Here is a 24,894-nt window from a genome sequence, read left to right on the forward strand (position 1 = left end):
AAGTTTTAATAATTTTATCATAAGAAATATGAGCTTAAAACACCGACTCACTGATCTTTTTATTTTCAGCTTTTGATATTCTTTATCTCTGGCCATGAGGGGGGAAAACTGGCAGAAAGTTGGCTAGCACATGGCTACTACTAAATTCCCAATCACATGACATGTATCTTATGTTTGATGCAGTCCTCTAAAAACCTAGAAATGATTTGTCTTAGCACTTAACCATCCTATACCAATCAAAGTATAAATTGAATATATGATTGCTCTTTGATGTTTTGTTCATTCTATATAATTTATGCTACAATAAAGGTCTTTGTGGATCTGACAGCTGGAAGACTGTACTAGGTCAATGGAGTCCCAGAAGGAATCTACTGAAGAATAGGAGGACTTGTTTGTCTATTCTTTAACAGACTGAATTAACCAAAATGGAAAAGTTTTTGCCAGGGCCTAGAAGCACAAAATGGTAGCAAAAAGCATAATCTTGGAGAAACTTTAGGGAGGCATCACAGTTGCCTCCGTTCTGCTCACTCTCAGCTCTAGGATGATATGCTGGAATAGGTAGGCAGAAAGTGATCATTCCCTCTCATTCCATGTCAACTGTTTGCCTAGCATTCCAGAGTCCATCTGTAAATTAAATTGGGAAAGATTAGGGAGTTAGAGGGGACATTCAAATACCCCTGATGATCTTTTGCTACCTCACAACCACTAAAGTGTTCCAGAAATAGGTTGCTCCAAAGGTGAGCTCCATCAGTCTACTGTCAGCAACCCTCTGCCTCCTCCCAAATAGTTTACTAGGCTCTACTCCATTGATACTGCACAGCCGCTGCCTTCTTAAAGTGTAAGTCTAGGTTTCCCAAGCCCATACAGGTAAACTTTAAGCATGGTTGTTTTAGTTTTTTCACCTTTTATATTAGGAAAACCTCAGACTAGCTTTTAGTGATCTTTACTTATTCTTTGACAGCAGACAAGCACCAATTATGGGCTAAGATGAATAAGCTCAATTTATATCCCTGGTTACTCATTTTGTACATAGACTGAATGAGTCAGGTAACAATAGTCTCTTGATAGATCAGATAATTTTCCCGGGAGTAAATCTTTATTAATTTTCTGCCCCCTCTTTGTTTTACTTGCACCGTAAGCATTTGATGAACTATTCGTTCTACTAGTATTAAAAAGCTCATAAAGAGACATAAACTCTGATAGGCGGTTAAATGGTTTATAGTCACCAACTATGAGGGACATTACTAGAACCCCAGCCCTGAAGGTATAGAATAAAAAGGAAAAGAGGTACTGGCATGAAGAAACTGAGGTCTTAAGTAATAAAGAAGGCCTCTGCATGTTACCAGAGCACAGTTTTTGCTTGTTTTAAAATTATGCACTGCTGAAAGTTCTTTTGAAATCTCCAGAGAGACCTTTTCCCAGGATTAACTGGCTGTACTGCTTCTGGCAGCACCATGCTGTGGTATCTATAGTACCTAGGAGGCCTGAGATTTAGTGGCAGCTGGTAATTTCTGAAGATGACCACAAACAGTGTCTCCTATTCTGGATGTTAATCCTTCCACAAGATCTTGACATTCTTCCCAGAGGGAAATGGGGTCTACGTCACATTCCTTGCATCTGGGCTGGCTTGTTGCTTGCTTTTAACCAAATGACGCTGGAAATTTCCAAGAGTATGTCAGAAATGGTAAGGCAGCTTCTGTCGCGGATGATTCACATTTGAAGCCCCAAGTCACTATGCAGAAGCCACACTAGCCTAAGGCCACCATGCTGGGTGGAAGTCCAGCCACAAAAGGCCATGTGCAGCACTCTGTTTGGCAGTCCTAGACTTTGACCTTTGACCTCTCCCAGCCTAGATGCCAGCGGGGTCAGTAATGATTCCAGTCTTCAGCGTATTGTCAAGTCACTAGCTAGCCTTTGAGTCTTCCCAGATGAAGTCCTTAGATACTATAAAAGAGATACAAGCCACTCCTGCTGTGACCTTTCCAAATACCTGGCCCACTGAACTCCACAGAAACAAATGTTTGTTGTTTTGTGCCTTTGGGTTTGGGGCAGTTTGTTACATAGCAATAGTAAATGGAACAAACTTATAACAGCATAAATTCCAAAAACTTGGTAAAATGACCTTTGAATTTAGTGTGTGGGGGTAATAGGCAAGTTTTCTGAAAAATGGCCTCCTAAAAATAATGCTTAGCAGCCTACAAAGTTGGGGGGTAGGGCAGTAAAAGTGAAAAGGTTTTTCATTGCAGTTTCTTTGTGAATCTCTTTCAAGGGTCAATTTTAATGACTGCAATTACATTTTAAAATTTGGCTTTATCTTTTTTCTTGTCTCAAGCATAGTTCTTTGGCACTAGGAAAAGTATTTTAGTTCCTAGCTCGCTAATTATTTTACCTTGTTGGTTTTTTATGTTGAAGATTTCCTCTGCTTTAGACATCTTCTAAAATGGATTTTAGTGGACGTGGAAATCTGAATTGACAGTCGTTTAAATGAGTTAAGACCCATTTAATGGGGTTATGAATTTGACATACTGAATGGTGATTGGCAATATTTTTAAAAAACAAAATAAAAGGTATAAATCAGAGAGTTACTACACCTAAAAAGCTACGTGAAATGTTAACCAATTAAAGTAGAAAGACATGCCACTAATGATCATTCTGGTTTCAGAATAATTGACCTGAAGCCCTTTATAATCGTAATTAAACAGCAGAGACTACTTCTCAAAGAGCTTGGCTATAACCCTCAGATGTTCTCATGTCTGCATGGCTGTGCAGTTAGTGCTGCTTTGCTTCCAAAGATGAACATGTTCTCATGTTTTGGGTGGGTATCTGAGTCCATTTGTGATGCCATAACAAAATATCATAAACTAGTAGCTTATTAACAACAAAAATGTATTTCTCACAATTCTGGAGGCTGGGAAGTACAAGACTAAGGTGCTGGTAGATTTGGTCCCTGGGGAGGGGCCCACTTCCTGGTTCATAGAATGACACCTTCTTACTGCTTCCTCACATAATGAAAGCGACAAGGCAGCTCTTTGGGATCTCTTTTATAAGAGACTAATCCCATTGATGAGGGCTCCTCTCTCATGATCTAATTGCTTCCCAAAACCATCACCTCAGGGGTTGGGATTTCAATATATGAATTTGGAAGGGACACATTCAGACCACAGCTGAGGGATAGGGGTTGGGGGAGGTTAAGAGGGAGCTTCAAAGGGGAAAGGAAGGTAACTAATTTTAGATTCAGAACTATTAAGAGTTTGAAGATTCCTGAAGTTTTTCACTATCCATTTTCCCAATAATAAAACAGAATAATAGGCCAGGAAGAATTTATACTTGTACGACAATAGCTGATGTTTTAAAAGACTAGTGCCTTCTACATTTATTTCTAAATTGATCATTTAAAACCAAAATACAAAATATTATCTTTCTCAGTATTCCCTAATAAACAATATCTTTATTTGGTTCCAAAGGCTTAATGTCATACAGGGGGAAAAAAATTAACATTACTGTAATACCTGACAAAATGTTGTGAGCCACTTTCTCACTCCATTCAGGTAATTCTTTTGATTTTTCTTCTGGAACTGGCTCACATGGCACAATGTGACTCAGGTTAACTTCTTCACTTGAAGTATCTTTAGCCTAAACAGTAAAAATGTTTCAAAATGTGAAGAGTTAGTACTAAGAGGGGGAAAACTGTAAGCATTATATAACAAATATGAAGCCAACAAATACTAGATATAATTAATGAAAAATATCTTCAGCCAACCTAGTTACCAGTATGATCTTATAAAGCACAATACCAGAACTGCCACGAAGTTGAAAACTGTTCTGGTCCATATAAATCTTGACTGGTAAGATTTAAATACCAAAACAAGTTCAATATGGCATTTATCAAATCATTTATATTGACTTTTTTTTTCTGGACTAGACTGATTTCCTTCAAACGGATATCATCCCTAGATATTAGTGTGTACATCGTATTCAGTAAGATTAAGAGTTTTGTTAAATGACTCAATCAGTAAGCAAAGATGAATTCATAAACTGGTTTTGACAGAGCAAACAAATGTCTAATTTGAAACAAGAAGGAATATATAAACATAGAATAATCTGCTATTCCATTTAAGAGGAAATGGAGAACATAGAAATATCTGTACTTTGCTAACTGAACAGCTATTATGAGAGCCTGGGCCAACACTCAAACTCTCAAAGCTAAATGAACTCATTCTAAGAAATAAGACGCAGGCTAACTCAGACCTCATAATATTAATATAATAAAATAACCTGAAAATCAAAGTGGCCAGTAATACAAAGAATGTCACATAAAATATAAAAACAACATTAAACAAAACAACTTCTACATGGGATAAAAGTCACCCATAAGTAAAAATCTAAAGCTTTTCACTGCATATACTTTTTAATATCATTTGATTTTTTTAGAACAAGAAATTAAAATTTAAAACATGAAGTTCTAAATGATATGGAAGAATTTCCAAATATACTGTTAAGTAAAAAAGGAGCAAAACATTACGTTTTTACATACCACCTTTTATGTTAAATATCATATATGTCTGTGTGTGTGTATGTGTATTTAACTATGCATAAAATATATCTAGAAGGACAATAGAAGTTAATAATTATGTGTCTGAGGCCAGGCATGCTGGCTCACACCTGTAAATCCCAGCACACTGGCAGGCCAATGTGGGTGGATCACCTGAGGTCAGGAGTATGAGACTAGCCTGGCCAACATGGTGAAACTGAAACCCCATCTCTACTAAAAACACAAAAATTAACCGGGCATGGCTGCAGGCACCTGTAATCCCAGTTACTCAGGAGGTTGAGACACAAGAATTGCTTGAACCTGGGAGGCGGAGGTTGCAGTGTGCTGAGATCACACCACTGTACTTCAGCCTAAGTGACAGAGTGAGATTCCATCTGCAGGGGATGGGGGAGAGGAGGGAAGATTATGTGTCTGGACAGGGGAGCTAGGCGGTTGGTGGACAGGAATAGGGCCCAGACTTATTTTTCACCATATACTCTTTTGTACCCTTTAACTTTGGTTTCTTTTGATTAACTTTAAAACAACATTTTTAAGTAAAATATATTTCTTGGAACCATTTTGGACTCCCAGTATCCTCATATAGCTGGTCTAAGATGTTCAACATAAACCACAGTGACACTCTGCAAATAAATATAGAATATTCACGTGATATTCATCAATTCCAAAGATAATTACTGAGCATTTACCATGTGGAATACAGCAATGAATAATACTAAACTGCTTGTAATATGATACTCAAGACAATGCTGTTTTATTCATATACTTGCTTATATTACCACTTCTGCTTAGAATCCCCTTAAATTTGCTATTCATAGACCAACGCTTCTTTATCCTTCAAGACTCATCTTAGTCATAATGTCCTGTAGGAGGGGCTCCTCACTGCTTCCCATACCACTCATCCACCCACACTTATCTGTTAGGCTAGGCTGCATCTTCTGTCTAATAGCCACTTTGGAGAGAAATGATCTCTTTGCTAATCTGTCCTTTCCATTAGACAGTAAATTCATTGAGACAAGAAATTTAAACCTTTTCCACTATGTATGCCTAACATGCTAGCACTCAATAAATACTTCCTGAACTCTAATCCAAATTTTCAGTTAAAATATATTACATACTCAGAACCTATGAAATAAAAGAAGAAACCACTCAATATATTTTTAAAAATCAAATCTCTGTCCTGTTGCCCATCCATAAAAAAACAGGAAATAAAAATGGCAGAGTGTAAGAAAAAAAAGGAGCATATGTAGCCCCCAAGCTCTTGGTGAATATAGGAAGGCAGAGAATAACACAAATAAGAAAGTATGTGCATCATTAATGCATTCATAAAAATATTTTGGTCAGGTGTGGTGGCTCATGTCTGTAATGTTGGCTACTTGAGGCGGCTGAGGTGGGAGGATCACATGAGTCCGGGAGGTCAAGGCTGCAGTGAGCCATGTTTGCACCACTGCACTCCAGCCTGGGTGACAAAGCAGGATCCTGTCTCAAAAAAAATAAAATCTCTCAAACAGTTGGGAAAAAAAATCTATCCCCCAAACACAGAGTATCTTTTAAAATAGTTTAAGTAACATACACTTTAAAAGGGAAATATTACAACTGATTCTAATTGTTTTTGCTGGTGATCACTTTGTTGACTATGCACAAGTTGCTTTGCTTTAGTATATGGGACTATGATCATAAAAATATACGAAACTGGAGAAAAGTACCATTAGAAGACAACACACACACGTATTATTCTTTTATTTACCCTTTTTCCACGTTTTCCTTTATGACGTACATCCTTACTGCCTTGGTCCAACTGTTTCACATCAGTGCCCGAGGCTTCTTTTAGTTGGTCAGAGGAGGGTCTAGTTCTTCCAGGGATTTGGAATTCATTTTCTTCTTCTGCTCTGTTCCAGTTGGCCTAGAGAATAAAGGTTTAAGCCTAGCCCTAATCAGAATTTTTCTTAGATGACTTTCTGCCAGCTATATTACACCATGCTCAAGTGACATACTTGTCTGAATGTCAGTTTGGCAGTCTATAAGTAACAACTGCTTTTGCTTTTTTCTCTATGCTTCTCTTTTTTCTTATCACCAAACCCCAAATCTCTGAGATCTTTGGTTCATAGCATATGCTTAAGCAAGTTTCAAAAGACAAAGTATAAAAGACAACTTAATAGCAGTTGTTGGCATAAGTTATCTTTGAATCAGATGCAGCTACATTTAAATTTAATTAATGAATAAATTTTAGGTAACATATACAATATACAAGACAAAATGAATTTAAAGGCAATTAACAAAACTCATGTCCACTTCATTATGCATTATTGGAAGTTTATTTTTTAATTTTCTGCACAGTATACACTTTGCTGAATGAATGCTTAAGAGTAAAAACCAGTCAGAATTATAGCTAGTAACTAGCTTATGTTTACAGTTGAAGTTCTGGGACAGTAAAGGAAGCTAAAAATAACATACAACCAAAAAATAAAATTGAAGAGATAAAATAAACATACAATCTAAAAGTCTGCTTAGTTTTTTTCCTAAAGTCCAGTAATACAGGTCCAGTTAATGTAGGGGTGAAGGGAGAAATAATTCCACATTAGGTCTGTGAATACTTAAGAGCCTCATTTCACTCAGTCAGTAAACAGTGAAGTGAAGATGAACTGCTTCGTTTGATCATACTCCTGCCTTTGTGAATTCCTCCTCACAAGTACAATGAGGCTACACACTTCTGTATGCTGATCATGTATTTTGTTAAATAATTGCTGCTATGCTAAAGTATTGATTTGCTGACCACCAGGTAGGTCATTCTCAGGTCAACAGGGGCTGATGTTATATTTTGACACACACACACACACACCTTTGTGGTCTCCTGTTCTCACAATTTGCCCATCCCACCACTTAACACAGTAACTGGTTAAATAATGAATTCCAAATATCTGCTGACTGAAGGAGAGAATAAAAGATTATACTATCATAATGCCCACCTCAGTCCACCCCAGATGACTGTCAATATTCATAATCAAAAATACTTTTTCCCTCTTGCTACAACAATATATAAAGAAAGTCTCTCCATAATACTCTATTCAAGCCCCCTGTTAAACAGAAATACTCTATTTCCACAGGTACACATGTGGGCAGAGGAAACATGCCAAATAAGGAACGTTCCAGGATGATCATATTTTAAATTGTATTTTCTTTTTATTTTTTTATTTGGCCTTCATTTACCACAAGAACAAAGAAAATTATCTCAACCAAAGCCTGTTTCTTCCTCAGAATGCCAACCATACCCCTTAAAATGTTCAACATAACCTATCTACTAAAGCCAAAATTATCTTCATGTCACCATTTAGACCCATTAGTACACTTTTCCAGCTGAGCAGTAAAACAGTGGTGAAAACAATAGCTAACATTCACAGAGCATTACTACTTGTTCTGATACAAGTGCTTAATGTATTCATTTTTAATTTTCACCACAGCCCAATGAGGTGGACACTGTTATTATCCCCATTTTATAAGTAAAGTAAAGTATAGAGAAGATTAGTAACAGCTGAGCTAAACGGCTATTAAGTGGAAGAGCTTGAATTCATACACAGGCAATTCGACTCTAGAGCTCACAATCTTAACCACTTATTACAGCAAATTCCAAGCATGTAGCTGTGAACACACAAACAAATGATAAACTGTTAGCCTCCTAACCTTGATCACAGCAGAGGTTATTACAATTTCTCTAAAAGCTGAAGAGCTTACGTTAAAGTAGATTTTTTTCACCCTGAAGATAATCACACAAGTTACCTGGAGCCGAAGGTCAGACATTTGCCTTAACAGATCCTCAAAGAGCTCTCTATCATCCTCTGGTAACTCGGAGGACAGGACCACCCCCACAAAGCATCCTGCTGCTTGCAGCATTGTATCAGGAAACATGTAGGCTCCTGCGGTACATTTCAGAACTGGAGATCTATCAGGAACTAGAGGATACAACCAGTCACAAACCTGAAAGGATTCATTAGAAGAAAAAATATATATACATATAAATGAATGAAACTAGATTTTCACTTACGTTTTAATAAAATTGTTATACTAGAAAATAAACACTTCAAAGTTGGAAACATATTTTATAAGGCTTTATAGAACCATCAACATCAACAAATCCTCAAGAAAATTAATCCTTTGCTAGTCTGATCTTCCTGCAATAAGGACTGTGCTAAATATGCCATGGCTCCACTAATCATACAATCTTAAAGCTCATGGCCTTAACTAGCCCAGTGTTAACCAACAATGACTCTAACTTTAAATAAATAATAATCAAAGTAAATTAAGGTTTTCTTCATTATTGAAATTAGATATTCCTTTTGCGGTACATAAACTATTTTCAGGTATTATTTACTTGAAATACTTACTGAAATAATAGTATTTACTGATTTAATGCTCCTAACAATCCTGTGAAATCAGTTACTATTATTGTCATTTTATGTACAAGAAAATTGAGGCACAGAGAGGTCAATTAAGTTGCTCAGAACCAACAACTTGAAAAGTGGAGCTTGGATTTTAACACATGTAGTCTGGACCTGAGAAGCTGAACAATTATTTTAATCAGAAACTCAGCACTCACAGGCCGGGCACAGTGGCTCACACCTATAATCCCAACATGCTGTGAGGCCAATGGGGAGCGGGGGGATCATTTGAGGTCAGGAGTTCAAGACCAGCCTGGCCAATATGGTAAAACCTGTCTCTACTAAAAATACAAAAATTAGCTGGGTGTGCTAGTGCATGCCTGTAATCCTAGCTCCAGCTCCTTAGGAGGCTGAAGCAGGAGAATCACCTGAACCCGGGAGGTGGAAGTTGCAGTGAGCCAAGATTGTGCCATTGCACTCCAGCCTGGGCAACAGAGCAAAACTCTGACTCAAATTAAAAATAAATAAATAAGAAACTCAGCACTCACAACGTGGAATAATTTTTTGTACTAAACCCAAGAGAAGCTGACATAGCAGAATAGATTAAGTTAATGTTTATGGATTGTCTATCTATTGTGAAATAAAAAGCAAAATAACAAAAGCTCTCCTGCAGTGTCATCTGGGAAGGTCAGCTTGCCAGTACACACACAGACTTAAGCTCACATCCTGGCTGCCTAATTTATTTTTAATGCAAAACATTATTTGAGTAACCAAAATACAACTGTGCTCAACATCAAAACAGTCTTACCCACAAACTTTTAACATTTGAGTAGTTATAAATTTTAATATGTATGAGAAAAAATACACATTTCCCTTAATTTCAGTTATTATTAAGATATAACTGACAAGTGGGACAATTTAGTAAAAATATAAAGCAAGTAACAGTAGTGGTATGGAGTTGACAATAAAGATTGTAAAAGTTATTCTAAAATAAAACTTAGGAAAGGTTTTTGTTTTTGTTTTTGTTTTCGTTTTTACTATTCCATGGTTTCTTCCAGATTAACTATATCCTGGTCACCTTAATTGAACTGGAATATCACCAAATTGTCTTTAAAATACCAACACTTTATAGACCTTTCTTAGGACAGGATATTACAGATGAGTGAGTTCATCCACCATAGGCTGATTTTTCCCAGTTTCATTTTCAGAGGGCAATTTCATGTCCAATTTCTGTAACTATAGATTTAACAAGTTTAAAAAGTATGTGGTATTAAAACTGAAACCAAAAGAAAAATCTTTTTTTGAAGTTCTAGAATTCTGTCTACCTAAAACCAAAAAATCTTAATTTCCTATTTAGACCAATAGTGATTTTAACAGTGATTTTTAGTATAGGAAACATCTAACTTCTAGTATTTAGTTGGTTTATTATTGTATTTTTTTTGATAAAAACATTCAGAAAACACATATGTTAACTCTTTTAAGGACACTCTGCTACAAATACCTGAATACAAGCAAATGAGAACCTGTTAAAGAGACTCAAATTAAATTTTGGGAGCAATTTTACTTTTCATTTAGGACAAAAAAATACACATATGAGAAAGATTAAAAACAAAATTAAAAGCACTAAGGACAAATCTGTATTAAAGTACAAGTCATTTCAATGGATGAGTGAATGTAACCATGGTACAGTATTTCTGCCATTCACTACCCCATCTCCAGTTGCTAAGGACCCAAAGATTTTTTAATTCCATTGTTACAGTGCAACACTATTAGTAGAAATTGTTACAGCTTTTATCATCCCCCACCACAAACCCCAACTAATAAGCCTACTCTTTTTAACCTTAAGGCTCCTTCCCTAAAATAATCTACCGGAGTTACAATATTCTTCCTGCCTGGTATCAAATATTTCCTTTCAATAATGCCCTCAAAGTATCTCCCTCACACATCCCTAGTAAGCCTCAAATTGTCTTTAAACAACTTTCAAGTTGACTCCATATAAAAACTACATAAGAATCAACAGGAGAGTATACCAAAAGAGAAAATGATTAGAGATAGCCTATGCTATTACTAAACCACATTATTTGGACTGTGGACAAAACACTTGCTTTGCTTAAAAAGCGATCTTTCTTCAATGCAAACTCCTTTGTTATACTCAACGTATACTGAGTCCTCATTTCAAGAACTCATCTTCCTATACCTACATCCAATCTTTTAAAATGAGATTGTCACTGGACCACTATCTTCAGAATACCTCACTAAATCCACAGTAATGCCCTGACATCAATCTTTATGTAGCACTCTTTACTCTTGGACCAAGCGCATTCTGGTAAATTTCTCTGCTTGGACTGTTGGAATTACATCTTAAATTATCACCACAGACTCTGCTTCTAAACCAGGGTCTCTCAACCTTGGCATAGTTGAGATTTTGGGCAGGATAATTTTTTTTGTTCATGAGGGCTGTCCTGTGTAAATGTGTGGCAGCATCCCTGGCCTCTATCCACTATGCTAGTAGCAATCAACCTCCAGTATGACAACCAAAAATGCCTCCAGACATTGTCAAATTTTCTCTGGGGAGGCAGAATTACCCCTGGTTGAGAACAACTGTTCTGGACCATGTGCTGGGTCTTGCCCAGTTCAGACCCTCAGCTGAGTCTTCACAACATTTGTGAATATTTACAGCTATACAGCCACAGGAATTACATAAATCCCTTTTGAAATTAAACTTACTAGGTTTCTTCTTCAGATAAAGAATTAAAAGTTTAAGGATGACCACTCTTCTCAAGTTTTATCATCACAAACTTAATACCAAAATAAAACTACTAATATATCTTTAAAAAAAAAAAAGACTATAAAACACAAACATTTTAAGGCTCATAATTTCATGGAATATATTTAAAAACAAAGAATTTATTGTTATCTTTTTGCACTTATACTGGACACATAAACATTAACAAATAAAAATGATGAAGTCTACATGTTTTTCAAATTACGCTTTCATTTTCCTTTGGCTTACCTGAAGAAACCCGGGAGGACGGTTTAGAACCGTATCAAGAGAATTATCCAAAAACCTCACAATTCGAAGGTACCCAGGATACGAAGGTGCACTAACCTCCCCTGCAGGATTTACAAAAAAAATCTGTACTCCATTTGGTATCAAAATCAATTCATCTGCATCTAGCCCTAAAGTCTCAAGAGGCGGCGGCTGAGAATGATTCCTATAAAACTCCTCTCCAAATGATGAAAACTCCCCAGAATCTGTTCCATAGGATACAGTGTAGTGACCTTCAGCAGCCTGAGGAGTGTAAGCAGGAGGAGCTTCTGCTGGACAACTTTGGGATGGTAAAGAGAGAGAAGCAGGCGCAGCAACTGCCCCTGCACTTGGAGTTGAGGTGTTTCCATCTACTTCAGCATGCTGAGGAGCTGAACTAAAAGACTGAGGCTCTGGTAATTTTTCACACATGTCTTTAGGTGGAAATTCTGGATATAACTTGGGCACCTCCTGAAGATCATTCTGTAGAGAAGTGGCAAGACCCTTCTCTAGAATTTCCAGCCTGGTGCGTACATTCTGTAGTGTTTCTTTCATTTTCTGTTGCATTTGTCTAGCAGATTCCCACCCAGGGCCTGTGTGTTCAGACTCTGTTGATGAAATGCTGATCCCTCTGAGCAGGTGTCCTATTCCTTGCTTATAGTAGTTCTTTGCTTCTTCCTTCTGACCTAATTCATCTGTATTTAGACCTTTGTTAACAAACAAAAAGGCCTTCTTATATGCTTCTCTGATGATCTTAATTTCAGCAGGTTCTCCATTTTGTGGCTCTTGCTCCATTTCTGCAAAATTGGAAACATATTTAATTATCTTGCTTAGCTATTGTTTACTTATTATCTATATCTCCTACCTGAATATATTTTAAGAGGACAAGTGCCTCGCTTATCTCTGTTTTGTCCACTATTATACTATCCTTTAAGCCTACTATCAGGTCTGTCATAAAGAAAGCACTTAATATGTATTTGATGACTGGATGAATGAAAACTCTTGGTCCAAAATACCTTAATTTAAAAACATAAGAGAATAAATCAGAATACATCTATTACATAATTTTCTTGTTCCAGTTTCTTATAATAGTTTCCTATCATACATATGATATGTATGATACACCATATCATACTGGACACATAAACATTAACAAAATGATGTAGTTTACACATATTTCAAATTATGCTTTCATTTTTCTTTGAAAAATGAATACATTTTTGTATTATGGTTGAAACAAGAATCTCATTCTAAAATTCATTACAATATAAATCCAGATTATATCCAGCCAATAAAAAATGAATTGAATCATACACTGGGGAAAACAGAAATGAGAAAAAAAAATTTGAAAGAAACTCCGTTACCTGATTTCCACTTAAAGGTGGCAGGTTACCCTACACAGCCCTGTTGCTTCCCCAAATCCCACTAAGATGACTCTAGAAAGATTATGAAAAAGGAATAACCATGTTTTCTCTTAGTGAGAAAAATACATGAATAGGTACTTCACAGAAGAAAATCTTTAAAAAGCAACTGAAAAGGTATTCAACATACTATTCCCTCAGAAAAGTGAAACTAAAATCGAGTGACACCAACTAGACACTTAACAGATGGCTAAAATTTAAAAGACTGATTAGTGCTAAGTGTAACTCTTCTACCTTGATGGTGAAAGCTGAAAAATGATACACCATTTTGGAAAACTGGTAGTTTCTACTAAAGCTAAACATTCACCCACTCAATGACCCAACAATTCCACTTGCAGGTATATAACCAAGAGAAATGGATGCATGTGCATGCCAAAGACATGTATGGCAATATTCACAGCAACTATATTCACAAAAGGCAAATCCTTAAAACAACCCAAATGCTTACTCATTCATACAATGCAATAATACACAGAAAAAAATTTTAAACCTGATTGCCTGCAACATCAATGAATTTCACCAATTCTTTGAGCAAAAGCCAAATACAGAAGACTTCATATTGAGACCATATACTGTGATTCTATATGAATTAAAGAATGGGAAAAACTTGTCTATGATATGAAATAAATCAAAATAGTGCTTATAGGTAGAGGCTAATGACTTCGCAGGTACAGGAGGGAATCTCATGGCCTTTGGAAATGTTCTCTGTTGATCTGAGTGATGACTACAAGGGTGTACAGTGGTCCCCCCTTATTTACAGTTTCACTTTCTGTGGTTTTGGTTACCTGCAGTCAATCATGATCTAAAAATATTAAGTGGAAAATAACAGAGATAAATAATTAACAAATTTTAAATTGCACATTCTCAGTATCATGATTAAATCTCTTGTTGTCTCTCTCTGTGCTCCCCGAGGCATGAATCGTCTCTTTGTCCAGGGCATCCATGCTGTCTATGCTCCCCTCCCATGATCACTTAGTAGGTGATATGGTTTGGCGATGTCCCAACCCAGATCTCATCTTGAATTGTAATCTCCATAATCCCCAGGTGTCAAGAGAGGGACCCAGTGGGAGATGATTGGATCATGGGGGCAGTTTGCCCCATGCTGGTCTCATGATTGTGAGTTCGCACCATATCTGATGGTTTTATAAGGCAGTTTTTCCAGCTTCTGCTAGCTCTCTCTTTCCTGCCGTCACGTGAAAAGTCTTTGCTTCCCCTTCGCCTTCTGCCATGATTGTAAGTTTCCTGAGGCCTCCCCAGCCACGCAGAACTGTGAGTCAATTAAACCTCTTTTCTTTATAAAGTACCCAGTCTTGGGCAGTTCTTTACAGCAGTGTGAAAACGGTCTAATACAGTAGCCATCTTGGTTATCAGATCAACTGTTCTAATATTGTGGTGGTTGGATTCAAGTAATTCTTTTTACTTAATAATGGCCCCAAAGTGCAACAGTAGTGATGCTGGCAATTTGGATATACTGAAGAGAAGCTGTGAAGTGCTTCCTTCAAGTGAAGAGGTTAGTTTTCAACTTAACAAAGAAAAAAATCATATTCTGAGGTTGCTAAGATCTACCATTAAGAACATATTTTCTATTCCTGAAATTGTGAAGGAGTAAAAAGAAATTATGCTAGTTTTGTTGTTGTCCCTCAAACTGCAAAACTTATGGTCAAAGCATGTGATAAGTGTATTAGTTAAGATGGAAACGGCTTAGATATGAACAGAAACATGTTCCAATTGAAAGCAATGGGGTTCCACACTATCCATGGTTTCAGGCATCCACTAGGGGTCTTGCAACTTATCTCCCTTGGATAAGGGGTGGGGGGGGATATACATAAAAATTACTAAACTAAAATTTAAGATCAGGGCACTAGATGCATTTTATGCGATTCCTTAACAAAACAGATAAACAATAAAGCTATAACTCACAAGGACAAATAGGGACGATGAAGAGTCAACAGTACTTGGTGTCAAAAAAGGAGGCGGACAAGTGAAAACTCCCAAAACACACTTGAGAAAACAGATGCCTTAAACTGTCAGTGGGAAAATCAGAGATGGAGCTGCACTTACATCACATCAAAAGCCTCCAAAAGCATAAGAATTGATGGAATTCAATCTTCCAGTGGAAAGGAAGTAGAGGTACAGCTGAAAAAAGAGGACTGGTTGAAAGCCTGTTTACAAATTAGCACCCTCAGATCTTTCCTACACCAAGCACTCAGGACACTGTTTCTCTACAGCCCTGAAAGACTGAGTGCTTTGATCTAGAAGACTGTAAAATAAAGTGTGGATAAGAAACTATCAGGCATGATTAAGGGTAAAAACCAAAAGCAGGGGGATTAAATGAAATGTTACACATTGATTATTGAGACCCACAGCCTTCCTCCCCACAACTTGGTAATTAGGAGTTCTGGCTGCCAGGTACCCCTCAAGAAAGGAGATTGGAAGTTACCTTCTTGAGGAATCTGATCACCACCAAGAGGAAAGACACAAAGAATAGTGATAGTGAGAGTTCCCTAAGGAAAACTGTCCAAGCAATTCACCGTTCAGAAGCCATAGTTGATAGGTTCTACCCACAGAATCTCTAATCAGCTTTCTAGCGCTTCGTTCACTCACATGCACACACTCACACAGACACACACACAGCCCAGGATCACATAACATGAGGCAAACATCTAGTATAAGAGATAAAAATAAGAGCAATGTAATTTGGTTGAAATGGACAATGTGCAAGAAAAGGAAAACTTACAAAAAAAAACCCTATCATTTATATCAACATAAAGAAAAAGAAAATATCACATCCATAAAATAAAAAGTGGGATGCATGCACACTGAAAAAAGGATATTCAAGGGACAAAATGAACTCTGGGAAATTAAATATTTAAAAAGCAGAAAGGAAAAACTCAAGAAGGATGAGATCATACAATTACAGAAAATGCCCAGAAAGCAGAGCAAAAAGACAGAGATGAAAAATAGGCAAGAATAAATAAGAAAATTAGGACCCAGTCTATAAAGCATATCATTTGAATAATAAAACTTCTAGAAATACGGGAGGCCGAGGCGGGCGGATCACCTGAGGTCAGTAGCTGGAGACCAGCCTGACCAATATGGTGAAACCCCGTCTCAAATACAAAAGAATTAGCTGGGCATCATGGCCTGCACCTATAGTCCCAGCTACTCAGGAAGCTGAGACAGGAGAATTGCTTGAACCCAGGAGGTGGAGGTTGCAGTGAGCCGAGATCGCACCACTGCACTCCAGCCTGTTGGACAGAGCGTGACTCCATCAAAAACAAAAAACAAACAAAAAACAAACAAAAAAACCTCCCAGAAATAGAAAATAGAGAAAAAAATAAGGGATGAAAGAATTAAACAAATAATTCATAGAATGTCCTAGAATTGGAAAACATGAATTTCCTGATTTAAAACGACCAAAAGGTTGGGGGCAGTGGCTGACACCTATAATCCCAGCACTTTAGGAGGTTGAGACAGGCGGATTGCTTGAGTCCAGGAGTTTGAGATCAGCCTGGGCAACATAATGAGACCACCTCTACAAAGAAAACATTAAAAAATTAGCCAGATGTGCTGGTGTGTGCCTGTAGTCCCAGCTACTCAGGAATTGAGGCAGGAGGATCACTTGAGCGCAGGAATTCAAGGCTGCAGTGAGCTATGATCACACCACTGCACTCCAGCCTGGGTTGAAAGAGCAAGACCTCGTCCCTAACAAATAAAAGTAAATAAAAAAACCAATGGGCAAAAAATAAGGAAAAAAAGGAGACACCGAGGTAGGCAGATCACAAGGTTAGGAGATCGAGACCATCCTGGCTAACAAGGTGAAACCCTGTCTCTACTAAAAATACAAAAAAATTAGCCAGACGTGGTGGCGGGGGCCTGTAGTCCCAGCTACTTGGGAGGCTGAGACAGGAGAATTGCTTGAACCCGGGAGGTGGAGCTTGCAGTGAGCCGAGATTATGCCACTGCACTCCAGCCTGGGCAACAGAGCGAGACTCTGTCTCAAAATAAATAAATAAATAAATAAATAAATAAGAAAAAATATTTCACACCAACAAACATACCATGACATTTTAGAACACTAGGCTCAAAAGGATCATCTTTAAAACACTTATACAAAAAAAAAAAAAAAAGAGAGACATAAAAGTGCTAAGGAACTTAGGAACTTCTTAAAGGCAACAAAACAGAAGAAGGAAATTATATATTTAATTCATAATTCTGAGTAAAAATAGCTTCTAAACCCAGCCAAGTGACTGCTCAGTTATTACATCCTGTTTGCTGGGTACCATGTTTTATGAAAGGAATCCCAAGACTGATGATGAGCTTCCAAGCTAACAATCAGGCAAACATTCCAGGGTGGAGTAGGAGACAACAGAAAAGAATGTTTTAAGAAAGTAAGACTGATAGAATACTTAATGTGATCGCAAGCTCTGAAAAAAGATCTACACAACCGTGAGAGTATTCAGGGTTTCATTAGTACTAATTAAAAACTGAGGATTAACTCTAGGGAAAACGATGTTGAGCAAGAAATAAGAAGTAACCATAATGTATTAAATGTTTCAGTTTTCATTGGTGTCATAATATATACAATGAATCTGAATACAAACAAAATTATGGTACAATCATATTGAAAAGATGGGAAGACGGATGGATAAAAAGTTTATGTGCATGTGACAAAGGATGAAAGACATAAAACTTCATCTTTCCCACTGAGAAGTTAATGGACAATGCCTAAAACTGAAAAAGTACCAATATATTCGCACTGTTTAGAGTACAAAAAGACCAAAAGAATTGGGTGAGAAAAACGATACAAGCTGACTTTGGGAGGAAGGGGTAAGATTTTTCTTAAATCTATGTGTATGACAGAAAATTTAATTACTATTACATTAAAAAAAGTAAATGGAAGCTTTAGAGTAACTATGTCAAACAGAACTGTAATGCAAGCCACATACGTAATTTTTAATTTTCTAATAACCACATTAAAAAGGTAAAAAACAGGTGAAATTAATTTCAATGATAGTATCTTATTTATCCAAATATATCAAAAACATGATTTCAATATGTAGTTAATATAAAAACTTTCAGTTAAATATTTTAGCTTTCTTTTTTTGATATGGAGTCTTCAAAACTCAGTATGTGTTTCACACTGAAAAGATATTTCAATTCCAACTAACCCTATTGCAAGTGCTCAATATTCACATGTACCTAGTGGCTACTGTTATTAGATGTAGCAATTAATTTCCTGTGATCTCATGAAAACTTATGATAGAAGAATTTCAGTGATATGAAACTATTTTAGCAGCAATCTACACTATAAAGCATCACACAAGCATCACAGAAAGCATTCATTAAAATTGGTCTAGCTTCCGATTAATAATATAACTATACTTTCTAACCTGAAAAGCCACTAGTCGGCCTTATCAAGCAACAACTTCATGGTAGTCAACAGAATATATTCAGTAATGAATTTAGAAAATACCATATACAATTGACCATATACAGACCCAGCTATTTGCTCTACCCCACAACCCCTATCAAAATTAACAATCTCTTCTCCTGGAATTCTATCCTGTCGTGTCGTAAGACTGCCACACCTTTCCAAAGAAACCACAGGCATTTTGTACTTTATCTTCCTCAGGATACAAGGAGGCCCAGAGTAAAACAGCAGAGGTTAAATAGGCTTCTGTGAGTTGACTGGGAACTTCACCAGCATCATTAAGTTTGTCCAAGTGACTTGAACAGGGTCTTGAACAACACTGTGACTTGGCACCCACTTTTGTGCTACATACAATAGGACACCACTATCCCCATGCATCATTTAGAGTACTTAACATATGCTGGACAGTATGCTAGGTGTTTATCTGAATTCTTACAAACAATTCTTGAAGCAATATTACTATTAGTACTTCTTTCCAGAGAAGAAAATTGAAGTTTGAAAGCATTAATTGCCTTAGATCACCTGTTTTCTGAAAGACCCTGGAATTAAGAATTACTTTTACATTTTTTAAAGGTTATGAAAACAAAGAAGAATGTGCAACAGAGCTCATATATGGCCCCAAAAGCCTAAAATATTTACTATCTGGCACTTCACAAAAAAAGTTTACTGACCCTGCACTAGTTGACAGAATTAAATAGTCTGATTCCTAAACAAATCCTCTAAATCAGGGTTTCTCAATCTTGGCATGGTTGACATTTTGGGTTGGATAATTCTTTGTTAGCAGCATCCCGATCTCTGTCCACTGGATGCCCATAGCAGCACCCCTCCCCCATCCCAGTTGTGACCACCCAAAATGTCTCCAGACATTGCCAAACGTACCTTGGACAGCAAAATCGTCGCCTGCTGAGAATTATCACTCTAAATGGTCTTCAAACTGGGGACAAATAAAGTCTTCCATGGGGCATACACCAACAACATGTGTAATTTTAAGAAAAAGGCTTCCAGATCCTTTCTCCCATGAGTATTCCTCACTAAACTGAACTGCCTGAAAATATGCCCACTGTTCAGTTATCATGCTAGTTTTAATCCTTTCACAATCTTCCACTTTACGAAACAAAGGAATACTTCTCACCCACTCCTATTCTTACTATGGTACACTGCCCCAGGATGGAAAAGCCTTCCTACCAACAAACAATAAGTCAAAGGGTTCAAAGACCCTCCTTTAATTTAGGCACAACTCCCACTAACCATTCCATTAAGAAACAGATTTCCAGCAAACTTCTACTTTTAATAATTATTCTTCATTAAAATCCATCAGGTGTTTATGCTGTTCTGATCAACTATTTATAATAACTCAACCCAAAAGAAAAATTACAACTTACAGAATTAGTTATAGGAAATTTTTAAACTTAGTTTCAATTTATATAAACATTGCTATTAAAGACATGTATCACAGAGATTGATAAAAAGCTTTCAAGCATACAAATACATTATCTTAAGATAATATTCTGTGGGGTAGGGGTGATAAAAAAGTAAAATTTTTTCAAAAAGGAAGTGTGTAAAATATAATGTATTTTAAAAATTGATGGTGATGGATATAAAACTACAAAGATACGATACTCCACTGAATACAGTTAAAAGATTGATGTACCAACATATTAAAATGTTAATATCAATCCCATGTGGGAAATTGCATCCTTTTCAACTAACGCATGATGTAAAATGCTCTAAGTTAACCAAAAGTGTGCAAGAGGGACAGTTTTACAAAAATTATTTCGGGGCTCACAAGCAAGTTAAAAGTACTGCTTTAAAAATCACTCACTACTATTATATATGGCAAAGATATAATGGACATGGTCTGTCTCTGGCCTTTAGAAGCACCAAAATTTGCTATCTTTTGTTAGGCTCTCTAAATGTGTCTGGCACTTTTCTAAGGTTATCCAATTCTCACTCTTAGAGGTTGATATCTGATTTTTAAAATGTTTTACAAATATAGAGCAGCTTGCCCAAGAACAGGGTTAGTAAATGATAGATTCAAATCAGTTCATGGATCAGAAGACTATCTGTCAAGAAAATTAAATGAGCTCTCGCCTGTAATCCCAGCTACTGCACAGGCTGAGGCCGGAGAACAGCTTGGGCCCAGAAGTTCAAGGCTGCAGTGAGTTATGACCGCACCACAGCACTCCAGCCAGCCTGGGTGACAGAGCAAGACCTTGTCTCTTTAAAAAAAGAAAAGAAAAGAAAAATGAAAATGAAAATTAGATGAAATGTGTTTGATTCCAAATCTAAAAGTCCTACTATGTTTACAAGTCAGCAGGGTGAGGGAAGGGTGAAGAAAACCCAGAGTGTCCCATGGTAGAAAGTCATGTGGTTTAAATCTTCAGTAGGTAGCATTTGAAAGCAGAAACGAGGCATAATGAAGGCACTTAGCTAGAAGCAATATTTACCTTGGGTATACCTTTATTTCTAAGCTTATTTAACATACAGTATGATGAAAGATTTCCTAAACAATGTGTCAATGGAGAGAACAAGATGGCTACTGAGAAAGAGGAGTGTGTCTGTGTGTAGGGTGGAGTGGGAGGGCTAATCCCACAGGGTTGCTTAATAACCTTCCTTGCTGCATCTCCATCTTAAAGAGAAAAAAAGGTTACACAGAGAGAAGAGCCTGGATATCCAGAGGTTATATAAGTCTAAAGGTCAATTTCAGTCTAATCTCTGGGGAATCTCAACACAGAAAGAAAAAGGTTTAAATTAAAATATCACATTTTTATTTTGGGACTGGGATTTGCTATATCCTCAGCAGTCTCAGAAAATACATTTTACAGAAATAAGGATTGTAGGATGGTGACTTTTAAAAAAGCCTATTCCATTCCTAAGCAAAATTACGTGTCAATCAAGGGTCCTGAAAAGATAAAAACCATTTTCACATGATTTCACATTCTTTAATTTTCAAAGTTAAGAAGAGAAAGTCTTTGAAACGACAATCTGATGTATTAAATAGTACCTACACCAGTGTAATAGCCTTCAACAACAAACCAAAATCTGTTCCTAGATACCAGTAATTCACCTAAATTCTAATTTGTTAACGTTCTCATAAAACACATTTATTTCACCATAACTGTATGTATGTGTGTATATGTCTTAAAAAATACCCAAGAGCAAAGGTAAAATTCTGAATTAAAATACCTATTTAGTTCGATTCCATAAACATTGAAAGTAGTAACACTTTCACTTCACTCTCAACAGTCAACATTACAAACAGTCTTTAATAATACCGCATTTATCTCCCCGGAGCTAGCAGAAGTTGATCGAATGCCTACTTGGTCCTTTACCAAAAAAGCGGAGGGGGCCTTGTCTAATACCTGAATGCACCTCCCTCCGTAGCATCCCGCTCATTCTAGCTTGTTAGGGAAACTACAGACAACGACGGTTCAGAGAGTGCCACAGGTGAAGCCCACCCGAAACCACATTACAGAAAGCCTTCCTGTTTCAAACAGGTCCAATAAAGCCACGAAACGAAGGCTACGATGATAAAGAACTGAGAATCAGAAAATATTTCCATATGGGTGCGGTCTTCTATTACTTTTTCCCCCACTTTCGGAAATGTCAAAGAAAAATTGCTACATTCTTAAAGATGAGGCCATCATTTCAAAGCCAGTAACAACCTGGAACGCAAATTCGTTAAATTAGAATACAGTAAGGCCAACCTCGGGGATCCTCGGTGGACTACTAGTGCACTTCTTTACAACTAGAAAGTGGAAAACTGGGTCAGCCCCACAGTCACGCAATAATGCCGCGTCACGAAACTGCGCATTCCAAGAGAAACTTTTCTCATGCCCAGAATTAAGCCGGAGGGATCCTCCGCGCAGCTCAATCTCTAGGAAGCATGAAGGAACGTATTGTAAAGAGTAAAATCACGCGCAAGCCATCCCAATACAACTGCAGTTGTTCGTGGGCCTTCTTGCAGAGAAAGGCTGCCGAACCTTGACGGGGCCGTGGGCGCTGCGGGAGAGCAAAAGACCACAGAGATCTGCGAAGCCAAAGTAAACAACGAGGTTGGGGCCAAGAGAATGATCAATAGCGATGCTCCGAAAGGACCCCGCGACGGGAAGCGAGCGGGAAGGACTCCCTCCACTCTAACAGTCCATGGGTTAGAGGCCGAAGGCTCCCTAAATACCACGTTCCGGGGAAGGGACTAGAACAACTTCTCAAACTATTCTCTCTCGAAATCGCTCCCTTCCTCGAAAGTTCCATCTCTGAGACTCGGAGGAGGCCCCGAACCCCTCCGCCCCTGTCCCGTGACCGTCGCCCGCTCAGCCTCCCAGCGGAGTCCGCCGGGCTTGGGGCGCCCACCCCGCCCACCCAGGGGACCGCGCAGGGGTGAACTCCCCCGCGCCCCACCTGCGCCTTCCAGACCTCGGGCGCCCCGGCGTCGCCTCGAGATCTCCCCGCGCGGCCGCCGCGGCACTGGCCAGCTCCCGCTCCCTCACACGGGTCGCCGCTGCGCTCGCCGGGGACCGGTCCCCAGGTTCCCAAGGCCTCGCGCGCGCGCTCGCCGTGGCAACTAAGTCGTTCCCAGACGCGCGCTCTCGTGACGCTCCGCGTCACGAGACCGCGCCGCCCCCCCCGTCGGCCTCGCTCCCGCCACCGGGCCCGCAGCACGCCGCCGCCGCCGCAGCCCAGGTCACGTGAGTGCCCACGGGCGCGTCTTGTCAGCGGATTCGTCGCCGGCCTGCTCAGCCTAGGTTCTGCCCACTCTGACCTTCTAAATGGTAGGTGGGAGGACGTCCGTCCCCTTCGAACCCAAGAGTCACCGTAACACTCTAGAAGCGGAGAAAAGGAGCGAGGGCGGCAGGCGACAGAGAACCTCGCGAGTCAGCGGTTTCGCGCAGACCCCCCCAGGCACAGTCCCCTGCGGCCACGTCGGCTGCTCCGCGCCTGCGCAATCTCTTTCTCCCCCGCGAAACCGAGGCCTCCGGTGGTACTAGAAGAGAGTGTGGGCAGTGAGCGCTTGTAGCCGCTAGAGGGAGCGCTGAGCACAGTGCGCGAGAGACAACAAAGGCTGATTGTCCCCTCAATGCCTCTGCAGCCTCAGCTTTGTGACTTCTGTATCCAGAGCACAGTTAGTTTCCAAAAGCCCGCCTGCACCACGTGTTTTTAGTCTGGGTGTGTGTGTAAAGTCTATATCACTATCATAAAACTGTTAGTTCCTGACTCCAGGATACAAAGAGTAAAATCAAAATGAACATACTTTACCTTTCTTGACAAGTGTTTTTAAGTTAGTAAAATATTGTAGATGACAGACTTGTAGTCTTCAATAGGCCTGCCTTAGGAAAAAAACAGAAAAAAGAAAAAGCAGTATGAACTTGCCCTGAGCATTTAGGACCAGTTTTGTTGTTGTTGTGTTTTTGTTTTGTTTTGAGACAGTCTTACTCTGTTGCCCAAGCTGGAGTGCAATGGCATGATCTCGGCTCACTGCAACCTCCGCTTCCCAAGTTCAAGTGATTCTTATGCCTCAGCCTCCAGAGAAACTGGAATTACAGCTGTGCACCACCACTCCTGTCTAATTTTTGTATTTTTAGTAGAGACGGGGTTTCGCCATTTTGGCCAGGCTGGTCTCGAACGCTTGACGTCAAGTTAGCCAGGCTGGTCTCGAACTCCTGACCTCAAGTGATCCGCCTGCCTCGGTTTCCCAAAGTGCTGGGATTACAGGCGTGAGCCACCGCGCCTGGCCTTAGCACCAGTTAAGTGACTCTCCTAAGTATTGCAGTGACTTATTCCAGATGAATTAATCAGATTAATTAATTTAATTAATTTAATTAGTGATGGGGACTATTGGACTGGAAGAGGGTTTTAAATGTAAAACTGTGAGCCATTTGGTACTTCCCTCAAATCTCAAAAAGGTAGCAGTCAGTCGTCCTAAAAAGCAAAACCTATTAGAGAGGAATATATTAATACAGTGGTTTCAAAATGATTTGCTCTTATACCCCCAAAGGAATCCCCAAAGACTGTGACTGTTTTCTTACTTCCACATTTTTGGATTGACCATCACAATTTCTCATCTGACTTAAATAGTTACAAAAGAAGCA

At 38.5% G+C, this 24,894-nt stretch overlaps 1 protein-coding gene across 3 annotated transcripts in view; it reads right to left on the reverse strand.

Annotated features, from left to right (window-relative positions):
* Nucleotides 1–23,948, reverse strand: part of SPART (spartin) — a 38,550-nt gene extending 14,602 nt beyond the window's left edge. The window contains exons 1-6 of one of the 3 annotated variants that reach the window (XM_025364278.1): nt 23,296–23,948; nt 13,315–13,386; nt 11,936–12,747; nt 8,324–8,521; nt 6,297–6,452; nt 3,510–3,633 (exon numbers count right to left, since the gene is read on the reverse strand). In XM_025364278.1, coding sequence (XP_025220063.1) covers nt 3,510–3,633; nt 6,297–6,452; nt 8,324–8,521; nt 11,936–12,745 — 1,288 coding nt within the window. In that variant the 5' untranslated portion in view covers nt 12,746–12,747; nt 13,315–13,386; nt 23,296–23,948. Of the gene's footprint in view, nt 1–3,509; nt 3,634–6,296; nt 6,453–8,323; nt 8,522–11,935; nt 12,748–13,314; nt 13,387–23,206 lie in introns of all 3 variants that reach the window. The other 2 variants (XM_025364276.1, XM_025364277.1) reach the window with 2 other exon arrangements.
* Between the last annotated feature and the right edge of the window lie 946 nt (nt 23,949–24,894).

The sequence above is a fragment of the Theropithecus gelada genome, chromosome 17 (genome assembly GCF_003255815.1).
Source record: "Theropithecus gelada isolate Dixy chromosome 17, Tgel_1.0, whole genome shotgun sequence".
Classification (NCBI taxonomy): Eukaryota; Metazoa; Chordata; class Mammalia; order Primates; family Cercopithecidae; genus Theropithecus; species Theropithecus gelada.